At 43.3% G+C, this 22,205-nt stretch overlaps 1 protein-coding gene and 1 pseudogene across 2 annotated transcripts; both read left to right on the top strand.

Annotated features, from left to right (window-relative positions):
- The first annotated feature begins 6,968 nt into the window (after positions 1–6,968).
- Positions 6,969–12,499, top strand: LOC143738553 (E3 ubiquitin-protein ligase TRIM39 pseudogene; annotated as a pseudogene). The gene is made up of 2 exons (XR_013203900.1): positions 6,969–7,006; positions 11,313–12,499. The product of XR_013203900.1 is annotated as an E3 ubiquitin-protein ligase TRIM39 pseudogene (transcript).
- Positions 12,500–17,281: 4,782 nt separating this feature from the next.
- Positions 17,282–19,840, top strand: LOC143738595 (uncharacterized). The gene is made up of 3 exons (XM_077230585.1): positions 17,282–17,750; positions 17,938–18,027; positions 18,606–19,840. The coding sequence occupies exons 1-3, from the start codon at positions 17,330–17,332 to the stop codon at positions 19,625–19,627; spliced, it is 1,533 nt and encodes a 510-aa protein (XP_077086700.1). The 5' UTR covers positions 17,282–17,329; the 3' UTR covers positions 19,628–19,840.
- The last annotated feature ends 2,365 nt before the right edge of the window (positions 19,841–22,205 follow it).

Below are 22,205 nucleotides of genomic sequence, written 5' to 3'. Positions count from 1 at the left end.
TAAACGTGGTGTGCAGAGGGGTAGGTGCCTGAAGTGTGAAGAATGCGAGGATTACGACCTGCCAGCACAGGGCAATGCCTGCAGCTACTGTGGATGCACACCAGTACACCACCTTCAAGTCCCAGAGACCCAGAAATTTGAAAGTTGTCAGAAATTCGACCAGGTATTTGTCTACATTTGACATGGTTTATGTTCCTAGCGTTTCTGCTGTTGGTTTGAAGCTTTAAAAGAATTGTTGCTAGGCAACGTGAAACTTTTGAGCTAGTCAGCTAACGTTCCCTTATCGAGTCGGTCTCTCGACATTACGTATGGGGAAATCCATTTTCCTCGAATCATGAAGTCTGATAGAATAACTCTTTTGCTTGCAAATAGCCAATGGCAGTCCCGCCATCACCTGATTGGCTGACACTGCTCAATATAGGTGACGGCGGGCGCCAAAAACCTCAGAATCTTTTTTCTTCACTCGAGTCTGTTTCACCGTTTGATTTACGCATTCAGAGCGGAGTAAAATTAGGAGTTTTTATCCCCTCTCGCGTTCCGGTGGATTCTACTATGTCTCTTTGTCGCACGTGTGGTGGACCCATCGAATTCCCGGATGCACACAAACATTGTGTGCTGTGCCTGGGTCGGGACCACGCTGAGGCGGCACTTGAGGGAGCGGGATGTCCCGCCTGTGAGGAGCTTCCCATCAAGATCCTTCGTGCAAGGCTGGCCGTTACACGTAACGACGACCTTGTGTCTCCTGCCTCTCCCCAGTCTGCCGCCGTCGAGCCGCGGACCGGGAGACAGCAGAGACTTCCATCCGCGGGTTCTGTTGAGGCGCTGTCGTCGGCCCAAGGCCCACGCCATCCTCACGTGGCAGAGCCCGTGACTTACTCTGAGGCCTCTTACCGCCCTCCTCAGGAAGCGCGGGAAATGGTCTCGTTTGGATACGACGATTACGACGCCATGTCCACCAATGCCTCCGACCCCGGAGCATGGTCCGAGTCTCCGTCTGAAGGCGCCCCCGCCTCTTTGGATGCGGAGCTAATGGCCATTCTCTCAGAGGCGGTGGCAGATATGGAGCTGGAGTGGACGGCTCCCAAGGAGCTGCCGTCGAAAAGATGGATGGACGGTTCCTTCCTCGGCGCGGGCCGTCAAGCTGAAGCCCCGCGGAGACCCGCCCCCTTTTTCTCTGAGGTCCACGAGGAGCTCACCAGACCATGGCGCTCCCCTTACTCAGCCCGAGCCCATGCACAAGGTACCCAGCTGCTGACTACAGTGGAAGGAGCTGAGAAATTAGGGTACGCTCGGTTGCCTCCCGTCGAGGATGCCATCGTGGCTCATCTGGCGTCTTCTCCTGGCTGGAAGACCGCCCAACTGCCTTCCAGACCATGTCGCGCTACTGCCCACATGGCTGAGAAGGCTTACACTTCTGCGGGACATGCAGCATCTGCCCTCCATACGATGGCAATCCTGCAGGTTTTCCAGACGCGACTCCTAGGGTCCCTGGATGAGGGAAGCCCGGACCCTGAGTTGCTCAGGAAACTGCGCACGGCGGCAGATCTCGCTCTGGCGGCGTCTAAGAAGGTCGCTCAGGGAATCGGACGCAATATGGGCAGTCTTGTGGCCCTGCATCGCCATCTGTGGCTAACGCTGTCGGGGATGCGCGATACTGACAAAAGGCAGTTCCTGGACGCTCCAGTAAGCCCCACGGGCCTTTTCGGTGTTGCGGTGGAGTCGTTATCCGACAAGTACGCAGAGACCGTCAAGCAGTCTAGAATGATGCCGCATCTGCTGCCGAAACGGTCTCAAGCCCCCCCGGCGGCGAGATCCAGATCTTCCTCTGCACAGCGCCCAGCGGGACCTACCAGACGCGCGCCCCCGAGCGCGGCAGAACGTCACGAGCCAGAGCCCCCCTTCCGCCAGAGGCAGTTCAGGAAGCAGCCCCACTTCGGTGCGAAGCCGGCCTCTAGTAGCCAAGGACGCCCGGCGGGCAAAAAGGAGCAGCATTCCTGATGCGTGTGTCGGGGAGGAGGGAGCGCGGGACGTGTTCGTCGGACCCGCTGCAAAGAGGGCGTGTTCCCGCCCAGAGTTCGACGAGAATGTGTTGATTTTGAAACCGCTGTGTTCTGTTTCAATAAACAAAGTGCATTACATGTCTCAGCAAAAGAGCTTTCCTCCTCCCAACACTATTACCCGCGCCATAAGCAAAACCTCTCCCCCGGGAGACGTTTCGCAGAGCGGAAGCTCGGGGAAACCCGAGAAGGTGGTTATTTATGTCCCCGCGCTAAGAGCCGCGGACGAGCCATCTGCCCTCAATATAGCGGCCAATGCTTCCCCGGTGGCTGGCGCCCAGCCCCCGCCGCAGCATTCATTAAAGCCCCCCCTATCGAGTCACCTGAGTGCGTGGTCAACACTACCGACGGCTTCAGTGTGGGTGTTAAACACGATAAAACGCGGCTATACGCTCCAATTCGCTCGCAGACCACCCCGCTTCGGCGGTGTGATTTTGACAGAGGTGTCAGAACAGAGCGCCCCGTTACTTCGGGAAGAAATCTCCTCTCTCCTGGCCAAACAAGCAGTAGAGATAGTTCCCGAAGAGCGAAAAAACTCCGGTTTCTACAGCCGTTATTTTCTTGTACCAAAGAAGGACGGAGGTATGCGCCCTATTTTGGATCTGAGATTACTGAACAAAGCGCTCGCGAAACGCGCGTTCAAAATGTTAACAGTGAAGCAGATCCTCGCGCACATTCAGCCCGACGATTACTTCCTTGCAGTGGATCTAAAGGATGCATACTTCCATATTCAGATAGCCCCGCATCACAGGCGCTTCCTTCGGTTTGCTTTCGAGGGTGTGGCATACCAGTTCAAAGTGCTGCCTTTCGGGCTGGCCCTGGCACCCCGTGTGTTTACAATGTGCATGAATGCAGCGCTTGCTCCCCTGAAGCTCAGTGGAATGCGCATTCTGAACTATCTCGACGACTGGTTAGTCATCGAGCGTTCGAAGAGTGTCCTTGTGGAACACAGACACAGACTCCTCGTTCACCTGACGGATTTGGGACTGTCTGTGAACATGCAGAAGAGCGCGCTTCAACCGTGCCAGTCCATCACATTCCTCGGTATGGTGCTGGACTCGCGCACTATGATCCCGAAGCTATCAGAGGCGAGAATCCAGTCGATTCAGAGAGTGTTAGCCCTATTCGTTCAAGGCAGAGCCATCCCCTTAAAAACGTTTCAGAGGCTACTCGGTCTAATGGCAGCTGCAGCTTCCGTCTGCAGAATGGGCTTATTACACATGAGACCGCTTCAGCACTGGTTACAGGGGCGCGTACAGCCGCGGGCATGGAGAGCGGGAACGGAACGCCTTGTTATAACGCGTTCATGTCTGGAGACTCTAGCACCGTGGTTCGGCACGACCATGTTCGAGCAGGGAGCTGCTTTGGGCAGAGTGGTCAGACGCGTAGTGGTCACTACGGATGCGTCGCTGTCAGGCTGGGGAGCCCTTTGCGATGGCAGACCGGCATTCGGTACGTGGACAGGAGATCGGACGCGCTGGCATATAAACTGCTTGGAGATGGAAGCGGTTCATCTAGCGCTGCGTGGGTTCCTCCCATTTGTGAAAGACCGTCATGTTTTCATCAGAACGGACAACACGGCAGTGGTGGCGTACATAAATCGCCAGGGAGGTTTACGTTCGCGATCCCTGCAGGGGCTAGCGAGGCGGCTATTATTATGGACGGACAAAGTACTACTGTCGATTCGAGCAGTACATGTGCCGGGCAGTTTGAATTGCGGCGCGGACATGCTGTCCAGGGACGGCATTGTGCACGGGGAGTGGAGGCTTCATCCGCAGACGGTAAACATGATCTGGAATCTGTTTGGCAAAGCGGAGATCGATCTCTTCGCATCGCAGGAGAACGCCCACTGCCCGCTGTTCTTTGCATTGACGACGGCCCCTCTAAAGGGAGACGCACTGTCGAGCCGCTGGCCGAAGGGGCGGAAGTATGCTTTTCCTCCGATCAAGTTAATGCCGCTGGTGCTGCAAAAGATCAGGGAGGAGAGATGTGCGTTGGTTCTGGTAGCGCCAAGATGGCCCAACCAGCCGTGGTTCCCGGAGCTAGTGAACATGGCGCTTTTTCCCCCGTGGCGGATACCGCCGAGAAGAGACCTCCTATCTCAGGCGAGGGGGACCATATGGCACCCCAACCCGGAGCTGTGGGACCTGCACGTGTGGCAGATCAGCACGGAGTATCACAGCGGGTACTACAGACAATAGCAGAGGCTAGAGCCCCTTCAACGAGGCGCTTATACGCTCTAAAGTGGAGGGTGTTTGCTAACTGGTGTGTTGACAAAAAGGAGGATCCCAGGAATTGCGATATCGCCATTATTTTGACCTTCCTACAGGAGCGTCTGGATGCTGGCAGTTCGCCATCTACACTGAAAGTTTACGTGGCCGCTATTGCTGCTTGTCGTGATGTAGATGGCCATTCAGTGGGGAAACACATTTTGATAACGGGTTTCCTCCGGGGAGCGAGGCGGCTTTTCCCCCCCCGCCTTCGTCAGGTGCCGGTGTGGGACCTGTCGTTAGTGCTTAGTGCGCTGTCTGACCCGCCTTTCGAACCAGCTGAGTCTAGTGACATCAAAGTTCTCTCATTCAAGACGGCGTTTTTGCTCGCGCTAGCCTGCGGTAAGCGAGTGGGGGACTTACAGGCTCTGTCAGTGAACAGTGCATGTATGCAGTTTGGACCGGAAGATTGCATGGTCAGACTTTTACCCAAGCGCGGATACTCGCCTAAAGTGCTCTCAACTCCATTCAGAGCCCAGGTGATTACAATTCCAGCATTTTGCCCCGATGTGGTCAGTATTTCAGAGTCTCAGAAGGACGCTTTGTGCCCCGTGCGTGCCCTGCGTGCTTATGTGAACAGAACTAGCCATTTTCGAACTTCAGAGCAGCTCTTCGTCTGCTTCGCGGGTGCCAAGAAAGGCGGCGCGCTGTCGAAACAGAGGCTATCGCACTGGATAGTGGAGGCTGTGCGACTGGCTTATACTTCTCGGGGAGCTGTTTGCCCTATAGGAGTGCACGCCCACTCCACTAGGAGTTTGGCGTCATCATGGGCGTGGGCGAGAGGTATGTCTATCCAGGACATTTGCTTCGCGGCAGGCTGGTCGTCGCGTAATACGTTTGCGAGATTCTATAACTTGAATATTCCTTCATTCACACCGCATGTACTGTCAGTACAGGGAGAGAAAGCTGAGCTGTCATTGGACTAGGCTAGACATGCCCCTAGTGGCGCACACTCTAGCCGCGGTTCCGACTAAGCGTGAGTTATTAGCAATATAAAGCTATCTATTCTCTATGTTGTGTCCTTATTATTATGCCCGCATTCATAAGCCGGCAGTGTATTCCTAAGCACCAATCACATTGCTGCAATTCCCCACTCATTCAGTTCAGTGTTGCTTAACTGTGTGGGAGGGGCCACGTTGGTGCGGTTGCCGACTTGGCTCTGTGCCAAGAGGTGGTTTCGACCAGGTCCGGTGGCGGTTCCTGAGCTGTATAGGGATTAGCGCTTGTGCTATCTTCAGCTTGTTCTAGCTGGGCGGGGTTTTTCCCACGCGGCGGGGGTTTTATTGTTCCCCATACGTAATGTCGAGAGACCGACTCGATAAGGGAACGTCTCTGGTTACTCACGTAACCGTAGTTCCCTGAGAGGAGGGAACGAGACATTACGTAACCTGCCGTGTGGGAAGGGGCTCACAGTTCTTTACTCTCGTTCAGCTAAGATTCTGAGGTTTTTGGCGCCCGCCGTCACCTATATTGAGCAGTGTCAGCCAATCAGGTGATGGCGGGACTGCCATTGGCTATTTGCAAGCAAAAGAGTTATTCTATCAGACTTCATGATTCGAGGAAAATGGATTTCCCCATACGTAATGTCTCGTTCCCTCCTCTCAGGGAACTACGGTTACGTGAGTAACCAGAGACGTTACATTCCAGCTTCAAAAACAAAACGTATTGGTTACAAAATATATAATAAAGAAGAATGGCAGACATTTAGGCCAAAGTGGGCGAAGATACAAATCCAAAATATTTAAAATTATATTTTATCTTTGTTATTAAAAATAAGAAAAAAGATACACAACATATAAACTGCTTAAACAACTATAAACAAACTGCTTTATTATTTTTTTCCAGCTATAGGAGATGTATAACAGTAGCATTCAAGAAAGAAATGTATGAACAATATAAAAATAAAACGCTATATACACTTCACTGAAGTTATGTTTTTGTGCTTCCAGCTAGCGGTCCGTACTTTCGTCCTCAGAATGTTGTGATCCATTTTGAAATAAAGCGCGTTTACAAGAGCCTACTGTGATTGTTGGGGTGGGGTCAGGTGTTGTGCATTAATGGGTTGGGGGATGGTGCGATTTTTGCTGGGTCAGACCCATCTGCTAGCGATGGAGAAGGGGGGACTGAGGGAGCTACATGGAGCTACATTGAATATATATGCACCGAAAAAGCCACTTTAAAATTTAGATGTTTTCATAAATACAAAAGTTGAGTGACCCTCCCCCTAGACTAAAAAAAAGTTCTATGACCCTCCCCTCACCAAAAAAAAAACGACATGACCCTCCCCTATTTTCCTCCGGTGGCCCCTTCCATAAATACCGAAAGGTCCCTAACTGAAATAAAAATAAAAACGAGGCATTACAAAAAAACGATAACTAACTAAAACTGTAATGTGTGTTTGGCAAAACTAACTTAAATAAAATAAAATTATAGAGTAAATGTCCTTAGTTTTCGTCTTGGGCCGCCGCACCGGCCGCCACATATTGCGTTTCGTTATTCATTTTTAAAAAACGCAGCGTATTCGTTCAGCTGCATTTCCTTTCCCTGCTCTCTCTCTCACATACACGAGCGCGCGCACACACACATACACACAGACACACACACACACACACACACACACACAGCCCCTCCCCTCCGTCTCCGTGAAACAAGTGTTCGTTGAAAGCAAGTTCGCGAAAGGTTGGTATCTCGTGAACACCTTTACACAATCACACATTAAAAAGTGGTATAACAAATATTTTAAATTCTGATTACAATTTTGTCAGTGTGTAAATGTCGACACGAGAAGCGATTGCGAAAGTTTGAGGTAAAATGCAGTTGGTTGTCGATGTCAAAACACGATATAAGCAAAGCTGTGATTCAAATATAGCTAAAGCTAAATAATGTTATGTCATTTTTTTACTCTTACACTGAATGTTTGCTGCTTCAGTCCAGATGAGTATTGTATAGGGTAAATGTAGTATGGGTGTGAAAATTGTACAGCTGTGGGATTTGTATAGGGTGTGTATTTTGTATAGAAGATGTGTAACGTAGATTTGTTGTGACCGGGTTACATATTTGTGCTCATATGTACATTTTATGTAGCTACTGGTGTTATTGTTGAATACATATTTCTAAAATTGTGTGATGTTTTTGTTGAGTTATTATTACACAATACTTTTTTCGGACCTTTTTGAATCTTGGCCCTGACAAATAACCCAAATTACAAAACACTTTAAAAACTAATTAAAACTAAACTGAATTTGAAAACAAAAAGTCAAAACGAAATAAAAATAAAAACGAATGTAAAATGCAAAACTATAATAAGCTTGGTTCTGTCACGAGCCGCTTGCGCTGTTTGTGCGAGTAAATCTGCGATCAAAATGCAGGCTGATATCCAGCAGTGTTTTTAATATTGATCATATTACACGAGCAAGAATGCAATGTTTCCCGAATATCCACACGATTTCAAATGTGACATTGATTTTTTTACAACAGTAAAAAAAGGGTAACATTAAGTGATGCACTACATTTAAAACAGCATTGTCAGACTTATTGCTCTATTTTGCAACGAAATATGTGGCTTTGAACGAATCGTGAGATTCAATGAATGAATGACTCAAAGACTCACTCATAAAGATAGCGAGTTAGCGCCACCTACTGGCGATTAATGTTTTTAACTTTGCATATTTAATGAACATTGTAGTATTTAAAGCATTATTTCTTTTTAAAGGTATTGTAAAGGAAAAATGAAATGGAAAATTGATTAAAGGGGGCAAATATTGTCACTCTAAAACACTGGAGAACCGCAGGACTTGGAAAAGGGATATATATGTAGAAATGCACAAGTGCTGCTGCTAAAGAGTGCAATGGCAATCATTTCTCATAAGCTTAATTGAATTGGCCTAGAGAGAATAATTATGACATTTTCTGTCTAAAGACTACATATAAAATAACTATCAAAAGTAAAGTAACTGTCAACTAAAACTATAAAAAACTGAATGACTCAAATGTGATTAAGACCAATAAGCATTTTCGTCTGAAGACTAAATAAAAAATGGCTGCCAAAATGAACACTGGCCTACACACACGTGTGCGCTACAACGCTGTTGTAAATATGACTGATAATTAAGTAAAATGTTTCATTTAATTCAAGTAGCCTACTTGTACATAATTATTTTCTAGGGTTTCAAACAAAGAGTATAGAAGAACAAGTGAAACTCAATAGTTTGTCTCACCGCAACACCAGCGCCAGCAGCAGCGCTACGCTCCGCCATTGTGGGGTGAAAGCGACTCGGCGGTCCACTAGTGCTGATGTGTCGTTCACGAACGAGCCGCTCTAAAAGACGATTCTTTGAAAAGAGCCGGACGATATGGCAATATCAGCTGCTTTTGTCTTTTTTTTTTTATAGTCCATTAAAGATCAAATCCAAACTGAATGATGACAACACAGAATAACGTAACACTAGACTAGCGATCATCAAATCCCTTTTAACAGTTTATTTCACAGACTTAGACAAGTTTTCTACTTTTTTCCCACAAAACCTTTAGTATTAGCATTACAAACACTGAATTAATACCAACATATAAAAGTAAAGGACATGCTATATCAGATAATTGGGAATGTTGGACAATATTTATATATAACATCAATAGAATACATTCAACTGCAGTAGCTACTATCTTATATTAATGACCGTAAAAGCAAGACTATGTAAACAAGAAATGTCAGTGCCCATGTATGTCTGCTGCCTATATGAGAATATATGCAAAATTCATATAAAACACTTAGATATATATGAAACAATATAAAAATGGCCGTTTTCATGTAATATATTTTCCCGTATATGCACATAAATGTTAAATATATGTAGCCTATAGACGCATATATGTATATATGTACTTATTTCAATGCATCAGTATCACATGCATTTATGTTTACATACATTTATTAAATATGTGGGAAACAAATATATATAATATATACATATATATGATATGTGGTATCATATATACAGTAGATTAACTCAAATATTTTCTTCACATGTTTGGACACATAAATGTTCATATATGTTGCAGGCATAGGCTATATTGTGTTCTCAGATAAGTCAAATATATGTATAGATATATGTCATGCTATTTAAAATATAACATATATGACCATATATTACATTTTTGTATGGGTAAAAAAGTACAACATATATTTCAGGCCTAGTGGAGTTCATCATTGCTCTGTTCATGGCATTTAACACTCAATTATATATTTTGAAATATTGTCTTGCATTGTTAATATTGATTTTGATTAGAAGTGACTAATTATGTCTGAATAAAACCCAGCAAGCAGGGAATACACAGCATAGATGTGTGTATATATAGGGCTATACAGCCATCTAGTGGTTACACGAGGGAATTGCAGGTGATAAATGGTGCATAATTTAGAGATGCTCTTAAAATACATGTTCAAGGGAAAAAATATTATTATAACTCATTTTAGTAAAATAATAATTTTGAACTCCCTCCCCGATCAGTAGACGGGTGAAATTCTGCATGCAGAAGTGCAGATACTAGGCCTACATTCAGCATCAAGATTACAGACTGATACGGCCTGATGATGAGCAGAATACATGCACTGAATACACAGACATTTTCTTTCTCAACACACCAGCTCGAGATTCAGTTTTGGCTCATATAGTCAGCCTAATGGTGCACAGCGTATTTAGCAATCATGATTTATTCATTTAGTTATTCATTCATTTATTTATTTAACATGTATGTGTGCATTAAAAGTATCATTTCGGATATTTCTGGAACTTTTTTGCCCCATGCACAGAAGAAGTCTGGTAGACATTTGCAACAGTTTATCACGCAAAAACCGTGCCAAAAGTGTAAGCGAGGAAAAATGAAGGTCTGAAGAATACAGATCCTGTTTATTTTGCGTTAGCATGAAGCTGCAGCTTCAAAATACATGAACTACACTTACGAATAACAGTTAAATCCTGCAAATGTTTGTTTTCTTACACCTGAGGGGCGATTTACACCTTTACAAATCTTCTCTTGCGCATGCACATCTATTTTACGCTTGCAATCTTATGTGCTCTTTCACAAATCTTACCCTGCGCATGCGATTCTTTATGTCATCATTTTACCTTCATACACTACCTAGCAACCAAACAGAGTACCCTAGCAACCGTTTAGCACAGGGGTGTCCAGTCCTGCAGAGTTCAACTCCAGCTATAATTAAACACACTGAACCAGATAATCAACCCGACATCTTATGAGAACATTTTAAATTATTTAGTGTTATATATGTGCGTTTTAGCAGCTCGTTTAACAAATGCCATCTCTGCATAATATGCTGTGAGTTTGGGTTACTCGCTTTGATACGTCTACATTTTAATAGCAATTAGTAATTAATCCGCAATTAAATCTGTTTTGAAGATGATCTCGGAACTAAAAAAAAAAGCTTTTAACATATTAATTAAAAGCATTTGTATAATTAAGATCTTCAATATATTGTGCTGATTTGGCTATTTCTCCACATGCTTTTTTTTGTCAAGTTTTGTTTGTTTGTTTAGTTTTGTCTCCTGAAATCCCTGCGATTTGAATGAAAATGTATTCAATACCATTAAACCTGTCAGAATGAACCCTAGCAACCACCTAGCAAAGCCCTAAAAACCCAACAAGAATACCCTAGCAACCACATAGCAACCACCCATAATACCCTAGCAACCACACAGCAACAGCATGAGTACCCTAGCAACCACATAGCAAAGACCCAGAACACCCTAGCAACTTCAAACCTTTTAAACTACTTCAGACTTTCTGCTCTGGTTTTCTCAAGACAACTTCAACGTTTGCTTACAAACTTTTTAATCTCGTTTAAAATGAATGCAGTATTTCATATTTTATTATCTTGTTCTAAAGTTGCCATGATTCGTATAAAAATAAATAATTGTCTTTATTGTGTTATATGCTCATCTGTAAAGCAGACTTTTCAATATTTCAGCAGTGAATGTGACTCTGGATGCGGATTCAGCTCATCGACGTCTCATCGTGTCTCATGATGGGAAACAAGTGAGAGTTGGAGACATGAACGCAGCGGATGACGGAAAACACAGGTTTAAATTTTATCTTGGTGTTCTCGGGAAGGACGGATTCTCCTCAGGGAGTTTTTACTTTGAGGTTCAGGTGAAGGATCAAACTAACTGGGATGTAGGAGTGGCCAGAGAATCTGCTGACAGGAGCATCGGGATCGTTCTTAGTCCTGATGTCGGATACTGGACTGTGAGACGGAGATGGAGAGATTATTGGGCTCCTGATTCTCCACCTGTCACTCTTTCTCTGGGAGTGGATCTTCAGAGGATCGGGGTGTTTGTGGATTATGAGAAGCGTCTCGTCTCCTTTTATGATGTGGAGTCCATGTCTCATATCTACACTTACACTGATCAGTCTTTTAACCAGAAACTCTTTCCATTTGTTTGTTTGGGGCATTGGAGGAATAAAAACTCCACACCACTGATTATCTGTGATGATTACTAATGACGTCAGTGAATTAATTTACATGATCTAATGAAACAGAAGGAAATACAACACAATCAGTGTAACAGCCACAAATACAAACTATTATTCACAAATGTGGACACAGAAGTGTGTGTGAGGCGTTCATCTGATCCCTGTTCCCCATCAGGTCCTCCTCATCTCCACTAGATAGTGAATGAAAGTCATCATGAAGTGCTGATCGCACAGTGAACTGTTTCTCCCTCAATAGTGTGTGTTGATTGATTCCAGCTTTACTCAATCTGGACATTCAAGAACAAGCTCAAATATAAGACATGTTCGTGTGTGTAACGCTTTGCTCACGGTATCTTTCCCACAATGCCGTTTGTGTTATTCAGATTTCATGACTTATTTGTGGATAGCGTAAAGAATTAGTGTCCAAACTTCTGATCATAACTTATTAGATTTTACACACAGATGAATAGATGAGTTTAAGTTTATTCATGTGTTCATATATTCTTAAGTGCTCATTTGTTTTCTTCATTTTCATTCTTTTATTATTAGGATGGATATCGTTCACCCAAAAACAACATTTTCATGTCTTTCCATCCCTGTTTTTATTGTTCTATTAAACACAATATTGAGATGTTATCAGTCTTTTATATGAAAATAAATATAATGAACGAGAAACCCAAAGTACTGTTATTTATTTCCATTCGAAAGACTTTTATTTATGTTTATTAATAATTTTTACTTTAATTACAGACATGTTTTTGTATCTTTTATTTATTTATATGACAACAATCGAACAAATAACCCATATGGAGATCGCACTGTCAGAGAGTTTGGGAATATTCACACATAAAACATGATATCAGAGTTTTACAATCAAACATTTAAAAAGAGACACACACACACACACACACACACACACACACACACACACACACACACACACACACACACACACACACACACACTGACCAAACCACACACACACACACACACAAACACACACATTTCTGGGAACTGCAAAATTATTTACAGACAATAAAAAGCCAAAAGAATCGGTCAACTAAAACTGAAACTATTAAAAACATTTCCGTTAATTGAAATAAATAAATAAACTTATAAATATAAGCTGAAAACATCCTAAAGGGAAAATAGAAATGTTTCCTTGCAGGGCTCCAGACTAACATTAGAGCGCAGTCGCACCGGTGCCAGTAAGATCTACAGATGTGTCTCAATCTACAATCGTTAATCATGAAGCTGATCAATAAAAAACAATATTTTAACTGTATTTGAGGTATTTAGGAAGACAGAAGTTTTCAACCACTAACCAGGAAGGCATTTCTCTGCATTCCCTAACTTTGACAGAAACGTTGTCCAAGCTGAATTATAAGGACTTCTGGCACTGGATGCGTTCCAGCTGAAAGACTGGAGGGCTGTTGCACTTTCATCAGTTGCTTGGCTGGTTTGTAATGGTCCAGCTTTGAAGCTCTGTCATAGAATGCCTACTTGTAATGTTGGTGTTCATGTTGTTTAAATAGTTCATGTTTTGTACAGACAAGGAGTAAATGTTTAAATAACGTCTTTACACTAAGTGTCCCTGTATATGATGATATTAATTTATTGGTTAAAGAATTTGTAATGAATATTCTTACTCCATTTGCAGATGTACAGTAAACACAACTTTTTCAGATTATATCTTATTGTTTATTTTATATCATAATTATGGTCTTCCAAGTATATGTTTGCACATTTTTTCCCAGGACATGTACAGTTTTTTAGAACAGCACAAATTACAAACAAACATTTACAACATGTACAACTGACACACCAACCATTTTCCTGCACGAGGACACAAGCGGTTCCAAGTGTTCTGTTCATCACAAGAGTCACTGAATTTACTGTTCGGACTCTGAGCTACTGACATGACTCCTGAGTGCATCTTCGACAACAGCATCATCATCATCATCATCATCATCGTCATCATCATCATCATCATCATCATCGTCATCATCATCATCATCATCGTCAAAGTAGTTACTGTAATAGAGATCTGGGTCAGTTAAATACCCCCCTGAATCATATTGCAGATCCACATCAATATCCCCAAAAACATCAGTAATGATAATTAAAATCTCCTTCGCATGGTCCAATCTAAACACAGGAAGGTTAGCAGTAATGTATGACTGGTCAAATCTGTATTGACAATGGTCCAACACTGCATCCACCAGTTGCTGACTGAATCCAGTGCAAACTGCATGTGGGGTGTATAGTCGATTAGAGGAATTGATTAAACTACCACTGTAGTCATTCAGCAAATCTGCAATCAAAGATTTGTCATTTTCATCCACATGCCTACATCTCAGATTAATTGGTTCATCTTCAATCAGTTCATAATTTGGCGTGGGTTCTGTACATGTGCCAGATGAGCAAGAGCAAACAGTCTGACAGTATGTACAACAGAGATGGCGTGGCTCTACATGGCTTGGTTCTGCTTCCAAATGTGCATAGAGAGATTTTCTAAAACATGTGTTTTTTCCAAGAGCCAGCAGTTGTTTTACCTCTTCATCACCTTGTAATACTGTCCGGTGTTGGCGAGGATGGCATGTGATGCTGACCATGCCTTCCAGCCCTGCCAACCTGTTGTAAAATTGCCTCTAGGTCCCCTGGAGCCCCGTACATTACCACATGTGAAACATTAGGGAAATTCAACCCCATCCCCAAATCTGTAGTTGCAACAACTACACGGCTCTTCCCTTCCCCCCTCAATGAAGCCAACACTCTCTCCTTGTTTTGGGGGAGAGTTTGGCTGTGGGACATGCCAATGAGGAGGTTGTCACTTCTACAGTCCGGATCACAGCCTACCCAGGCATGTCCTTGCAGTTCTGCCTTTAGTATGAGAAAACTCTACCCACTAATTTAAGCGTTTGACAGTAAATTAATACAGGTTGCATGGTTGAGCCATTGTTTTTTACATGTTGAACTATCCAGTCTAGGCAGTTCATGTGATGGCTGTGCACCTTGCACAATCCAAGACGGATGTTTGTCTTGTTGGGACTAGCGATGATTTTGAACGGCATTGTCCATATGGAGTAATCTGATGACTCTGTTTCTGGACTTGATCTCAGCTACGGCAGTCAGCGCCAAAACAGGTGTACCTGGGAGTATGAAAAAATTACAAGATAAACACTTGCCCAATTGTATAACGTAACAAACAATGACAAGTGTTTGTGTTATAGGCTATGGGGGGGGAGAACTTAATGAACAGCACTATGAACATTAATGCACTAAATCCAGGTAATCACGCAATTCTGTTTCATTACAGGGACAGTAACTAATCCTTGCAACAAAAGATTATCCATAGACTGAATATTGATGATATAAAAGCATGATTATAACAAATGAGAATCAAATGAGATATTCCACAACAAGTTAGGTAGGAGCAACACAGAGGCAGTGCATTCAGCTCACCCTCCTTGGTGACAGATCGCAGCTCTCCAAGCTTGGCAAAACTGTCTCGGATGCCGACTCTCCTTTGGAAGCCTCACCCCTGAGTGAAACCAAATGGAGAGTACAATATTCCTCATGAATCTTATATCACATTTTCAAATGACAAATGACAATATTATCCTAAGCTATCGAGTATGCAAAAATAGCCTTATGTTGTTTAACCATTTTAAGTTTTAACTTACCATTTGTATGTAACGTGGGCCTCGTCCACGACGATGCCAACAAGGTTATCTTGGTTTATGGTCGAGGATAACATTCATCACCATTTGTTGTTTAGCACCCAGGACTCGGGGCTTCCGAAACACCAGGCTCAAGCGTCTATCCAAAATGTCCCGGTCATCGTGCACGCCGAGCTGCCCAGCACGAACTCCCAACTTTTCTGCCTCCTTCACTTGGTCCTCCATTAGTGCAACAAGAGCGAGACGACAACAACTATCGGCTTTGCATCCCTAGCGTTCGCCTTAGCCAACTCATTCACCACTAACGCAGCGAGCTGGAAAATCAAACTTTTCCCGAACCCCGTGGGGAGGAGGGCCACAACATCATGGCCACCAACAAAACTAAGCAAAGACTGTTCTTGCTCCGGCTTTAAATTACTGATATTCGGCAGCGTTGCCACAACGGAACGAATGGCTTCCCTCGCATCTTTCTCCGCTGCCATTACTGAACTACAACTCAAAATAACACACAACATCATCGTTCTCAGCCACTCCCTCTGTTCGCTGATTGGCCCGTAAAAAAATTTATCGGAGAAAACCAAAGTCTACAGCACAATCCCAGACTAGTACTGAAGGAAAATGAAAATTTACTAGGATTGTTGCTGTTCACTCTGTACATACTACCCTAAGGAGATATCATTAGGAAGTATGGCATTAGTTTTCACTGTTATGCTGATGATACTCAGATCTATATTTCTTCACACCCTGACAAAACTATGTTTAAAGCTATGTATAGTAAAAAGCTAAAAAAAAGCAAACAAAAATCTGTATAAATAAAGTTGACTTGACTTGACATGATTTCACTCCTGGCAGGCCCCTCATGGCAGATTCCCATCAGGAGGGACCTGCTGTTGCAGGCAGAGGGCTCAATATTCCACCCTCGCCCAGAGCTGTGGAAGATATGGGGCTGGCCCCTGAGGGGGCACAGTACCTAGAGGCTGGCCTGTCAGCAGGAGTAGTCGAGACCATACTCAGCTCCAGAGCTGTGCGGCCTAAAGTGGAATGTTTTCCCCACTTGGTATAGCCAGCCAAGCCTAGACCCAGTTAACTGCCCGGTGGCTTCAGTGCTGGAGTTCCTCCAAGACCACTTCTCTGCTGTTCTTACCCCGTCCACACTGAAGGTGTAGGTGGCCCTTGTGGCTTTCCACACTCCTTTGAGTGATGGGCCTCTGGGGAGACATCAGCTTGTCGTATGTTTCCTCCGTGGGTTCTGGAGAATGAGACCTGCGACTAGGACCAGAGTTCCCACATCGGACCTGGCAGTGGTTCTCAAAGGGCTGATTGAGATATCTCTGCAGTGCCTGGAGTTTTCTCCTGGGAGAATTAAGGCCATCTTGCACCCCAGACCGGGCTATGTCACTAAGGTGCCGTATAATATGGCGAGGTTGACGGTTCTGCAGGCATTTCATCCGCCAACTCATGTGACGGCGAAAGATGGAAGACTTTGTTTGCTCTGCCCTGCCAGAGCACTTAATATCTATGTTCAGAAGTCGTTTCAGTGGAGGGAAGCGGACCAGGTGCTGGTGTGTTTCGGGTCACCCAAGAAACCTCTCCTAAACAGACCATCAGCAACTGGATAGTTCAGGCTATTCACAACTTTCCTGCGAGTCTTATTGGGCGTCGCCATGACAAACGATACTTCCTGTTGCCGGTATCTAAGTTCCGGTTTAGCCTTAGCAGGGAGACAGACGACAGCAATGAAGCTAGCAAACAAGGGACACTACTCGCGGGAACCAACAAAAGGAGGAAAACTGATTACTTATAAATATTAAATGTGACAGACTACGCAATGGCTCCTTGTGGCTCAACGTGTGCCGTTGTCGGGTGCACAAACAACACGCGAAAACTGAAGGACTTTATGAACGGGATCTGTTTCCAACATAAACGGACCCGCTTGACCTGTTGCCCAGCACCCTACGCACTCCATTCAATGCCGAAGGACGAGACAAAAACAAGAGAATGGTTAGCGGCCCTAAAGCTAAAAAATCCACCGAAGAGAGTTTATGTCTGTTCTTACCATTTCATCGACCACAAACCAACGGAGCTTCATCCGAATCCGGAGTTATTCCTGGGTTATGAACGACAGCCAGTTAAGAAAAGGCGAAAACTCATCAGGTGCCAGGATAACTTGGAGGTAGCACTACAAGCTAACAGTCAGACATCAGCTTCGACCAGCAATACTGAAGTGCAGCACGAACAGGAAGAGTCTCGTAAGTAATTTGTGTGACATCTTTATATTATATATTTTTTTAATTGCCCAAATGTAACCTAATGCTGCCGCACTGCTGCGCTCAAGTTGGCTAAGTGTTGTGATGGTTCAATAAAGTAGGCTATCTATCTATCTTTTCTGGGTTTCCAATTTAACTTACCCAGTTTGTGTTTAAATTGCTTACATAGATTACAGCGCATGCACCCACTTCCACTCTGACACAACTCCGGAGGTTTCATTCTTGGATGAGCGGCAAACATCCACAACCCATGAGGATGGTAAGTTAGCCTAATACATTGTTTGTTGTTCAGTTAGATTCTAACCTGTATTATGCAAAGCTATGTTGGTCAACTAGGTCAACCAGAGATGATAATGATTTGTCTAGATGGAGGCTATAACGTTTTTTTAAATAAATAAATACATAAATAAATACATAGATTAATAAATAAATAAGGTTTAGGCACCCCTGGTAATTCAGTTTATCATCTGCTGGGTGATTTTGAAGCAGTAACTTCCTTCGGATATTTTGTTTACAAATAGTGACATTTGAGATATGAAATTGCATTTATAGAATCAACTTCAACAATGTTATATAATAACAATACTACAATAGTAGGTGCAAAAGTTACAACAGCCTGTAGATGCTTCCTCTGGTCTCAGTGCTTAGTCCCTGGTGTCTGCACAGAAGATAAACTGAAATCTTAGTAATGAACAGGGGTGCCTAAACTTTTACATAAAACTGTAAGTAGTATTGGTATAGCTATAGATAACATGACTTAACTTGCCACCTGCTACTGAAGTAGTAGAGCTCAACATTAGGCCTGAAACCTGATTTTGATTTTCATTGTCAACTTAGATTGCAGTGAGGACACCTCTTCTGACACAACCATCAGGACAGCAACCAAGTGTTCGATACAGACCCAGTGGGAAGACCCTGCCTTACTGCATCATGGTTATGCGAAGCTGGCCACCAACACTAAAGAAGTCCATCATCAAGCAACACAGTGCAGTGTGGCGCATAATATTCTTCTCAATGATTCAGACTCATTACTGTACACTGGCATTCCACTTCAAACATTTAATACTCTTGTTTCGGTGCTTGAACAGTTTGCGGGGTCTTTTAAAATGTCTGTAAGAGACCAAGTCCTCCTAACATTAATGAAATTAAGATTGAACCTCATGATTGGTGATCTGAGCAGACGGTTCTTCATATCAGAGAGCTTGTCAAGTAAGATTATATCTTACTGGATTGACAAATTGGAGGAAGTTACAAGAAACCTCATCCCTTGGCTTCCTCGGGAAACTATTCGGGCGACTATGCCACAAGCTTTTAAAACTAAATACCCCAACACAACATGCATTTTGGATTGTAGCGAAAGCCTGTTACAAAAACCAAAAAACCTAGACTCAAGAGGAGAGTCCTATAGCCATTATTATTCCCATAATACAGTTAAGTACCTTGTAAGTATTGCTCCATGTGGATTGATAATGTTTGTCTCTGCAGCTTATGGTGGACGCTGTAGTGACAAGTTTATTACTATGGACTCTGGGATTCTGGAGTACTTACAACCGGGTGATGAGGTCATGGCAGACCGTGGATTCACAATTAGAGACATACTCTTCGAAAGGAAAGTTAACCTAGTCATACCCTCGTTCACAAAAAAAGGTGCACAACTCACTGAAGAACAGGTCACTTCCACTAGAAGAATTGCAAATGTTAGAATACACGTGGAAAGGGCCATCAGACGCCTAAAGGTGTTTAAAATCTTATCACAAGTAGTGCCTATTTCCCTGGTCCCAAAAGTAGACAAAATTCTACGTATATGTTCTGCCCTTGTGAATTTGCGGGGTGATCTCATTCGTGACGGCGAACAATAGGTCACTTCATGCATTTAAAAAAAAAAAAACTAACGGGGAGAGTTCAGTGCAGCTTCAAATGAACTCCAGAATTGTAATGTAGAGGTAATGAAATCACATTTAATATTTGTAATTGTTGAAATGTTGTCCATGTCAGACATTGTCAGTATACATTTGATTATTTTTTTATCAACATGGAATTAAGTGAGTTGTAATAAACATGAATTAACATTTCATTGCTGTAAATTGAATTATTTTCAACAGTGGGCACTAACAATGGCACTTGGTCACATTTGTCTTTCCTTACTCTCTCTTTACATTTTCCTCACAATTTCAGTGTATCTCCCATCAAACTTAAGCCGCCCCTCAGCAAATTCATCAACAAGTTGAGGCAGCATGGATGAGAAGTAGAATGCTCTCAACCGTTTCACCTGTTCTGTGACAAACAGCTCATCAAATGGTACACTAAATACCAAACTCTCATCTGGTGTCCAGATCATCAGTCTGGCTGTCTTGAGACCTGTGCAAAACATTCCTAGTTGGACTTGCATGTAATAGCCCCGGCTACCAGTTTTCTGAACCTCAAGTTTTCCATCCACTACCTTAAAATCACTGAATCTCTGAGATAACAGTTCACTGAGTGTCTGGTGATTTTTATTTGGGACGGGGCATTTAATCTCTAAGAGCTCACAGGAGTTGATGATTCCATCTGGACTTGCTGATAACCATGGCTCTGCCCCACATACAATTGTGCCTGTGTGTGTTATGTTCATTCCCTGTTCTTTCAATTGGTTGCAAGCTGTTTCTTCATTTTCTTTCCCATAATTAGTGGCATAGTTACCACGAAAGCTGGGGTAAAAGTGCTCACACAAAAACTTTTCACTATTTGTGCCTGCACGTACAGGCACCTTCTTTGCTGAACTGGCTGTGATTCTAAGTTTCCTAGAACTGTGCCACAGATCAGATGCACTCTGCCCCCTCGTCTCAAGTTCTAGTGTATCAGCTTGTTTGCCATCCATACTAACATAAGCCTGGTAGAATTTTTGGCATTTCACACAACTCAGATCATTGTCATGATTTTGATGTGACAAAATTGTTAAATCATTGATGGTTCCCTGTTCTTTTGAACTCCCCTTTGGTTCTGCTGATGGAGTGGCATTGTAACACTTTTCCAGTAGTGTATTCTTGAGAAGAAATAGAGGTTTTGTTAGAGATTTGTCCACACTCTCTCTAAAGTCTTTGTGGGACTGATACTGTGGTGTGTTTGGGAGCTGACTGCCAACTGCCCTAGTCTCTTCCTCATACTCATCCTCTGCCTTGTGGTGCCTAAAATGAATCTGGCTCAGACGCTTGGGCTGAAGGTTCTTGGATGTTCCTTCATTCCATCTCCGCTGTGTGTCAGTACATGCAAGCCCTGTCTTTCCACTAACCACTGCATTCTGGACCTGAATCAGCCATAACATAATGTTGATGACATTTTTGTACATTAACGGCATTGCACACTACAGTAGGCTACTGCATAAATTCAATATTTCGAACACAGACATTGTCCTGCACTTTACTTAGAATAAAAACTGCAGTTAAGCTGTTTTTGTAAGGGGTATTCTTTATTGTTTTCAATAATTTACAGATTTAATGTGTAGCAAGATCAGTGTTGTGCAAGTTACTTCCAAACTGTAATACATTATACATTACTTGTTACTGTTATTTAAAAGTAATTCATTACCTTACAATATTACTGTCTCAGAATTGTACTGCGTTACATTACTCCTGTATTACTTTTGAGTTACTTTCACCAAAATAACTATACAGAAGTAGAACTTAACATTCTAAAATGACTAAGGCTGTAACGATATGCCATATCTTCATGCCATTTTCACCATTAGCAGCTTTTCCTCTGGCCAGCGTGAGCACAGAGGCCGAAATCATACCTCACGGCACTCCTGTCAAAAATAAATCGCTATACAAATATATCAGACGCTGCCGTTTAGTCTTTAATTACAGACTTGGACACCACACGCGGCTATTGACTGACCACGAACAGTTAATTTAGCCTACTTGCATCTTTCATTCGTTAATGTCTGGCGGTCTTGCTGTTTTTTTTTTTTTTGGTTTGTTTGTTTTACAATTAAAACTAAAAGTCTGTTGTAACGCAAGTCTTGCCGAACATGTACCGAGTAAAATATTACTGAAAATTGATTAGTAATACCTTACACTACTGCGTTACAGCAAAACGTAATATGTTACTGTAATGCATTACTTTTGTAACGGGTTACTCCCAACACTGAGCAAGATCGCTCTAACAGCCTATACCTACCTTCCAAATGACAGCTGCTGCATGGCTACAAGATTTTCCTAGCCCTGCAATGCATGAACAGCCGACTGTTTCGATTATACCAATCGGCCTCGTCATTATCCAAGCAAGTTGTTTGGGCTTGTTGATGCTCTGACTCGGCTCGACCTCAGCCTTAAGGAAGATGAACTCGTCGTATTTTGTACACAGTATTTTTCCAATTTTGTTGCTGTGTAGATAGTTGTAAGCCTCTGTGCTCTTATAATTTCGTAGTGTCTCACCATCAACACCCTCACTAAGCACGAA

This window comes from Siphateles boraxobius, unplaced genomic scaffold (genome assembly GCF_051911475.1).
Source record: "Siphateles boraxobius isolate OS27281-9 unplaced genomic scaffold, OSU_SipBor_1 15, whole genome shotgun sequence".
Taxonomy (NCBI): domain Eukaryota; kingdom Metazoa; phylum Chordata; class Actinopteri; order Cypriniformes; family Leuciscidae; genus Siphateles; species Siphateles boraxobius.
Note: the sequence above shows the minus strand (reverse complement) of the source record. Positions and strands in the feature narration are given on the sequence as shown.

Coding starts and splice junctions, on each gene's coding strand:
- LOC143738595 (XM_077230585.1), top strand. CDS start 17,330: ATGGCTCCTTGTGGCTCAACGTGTGCCGTTGTCGGGTGCACAAACAAC. Junction 17,751..17,937: donor GCACGAACAGGAAGAGTCTC/GTAAGTAATTTG, acceptor TTGCTTACATAG/ATTACAGCGCATGCACCCAC. Junction 18,028..18,605: donor ATCCACAACCCATGAGGATG/GTAAGTTAGCCT, acceptor TTGTCAACTTAG/ATTGCAGTGAGGACACCTCT.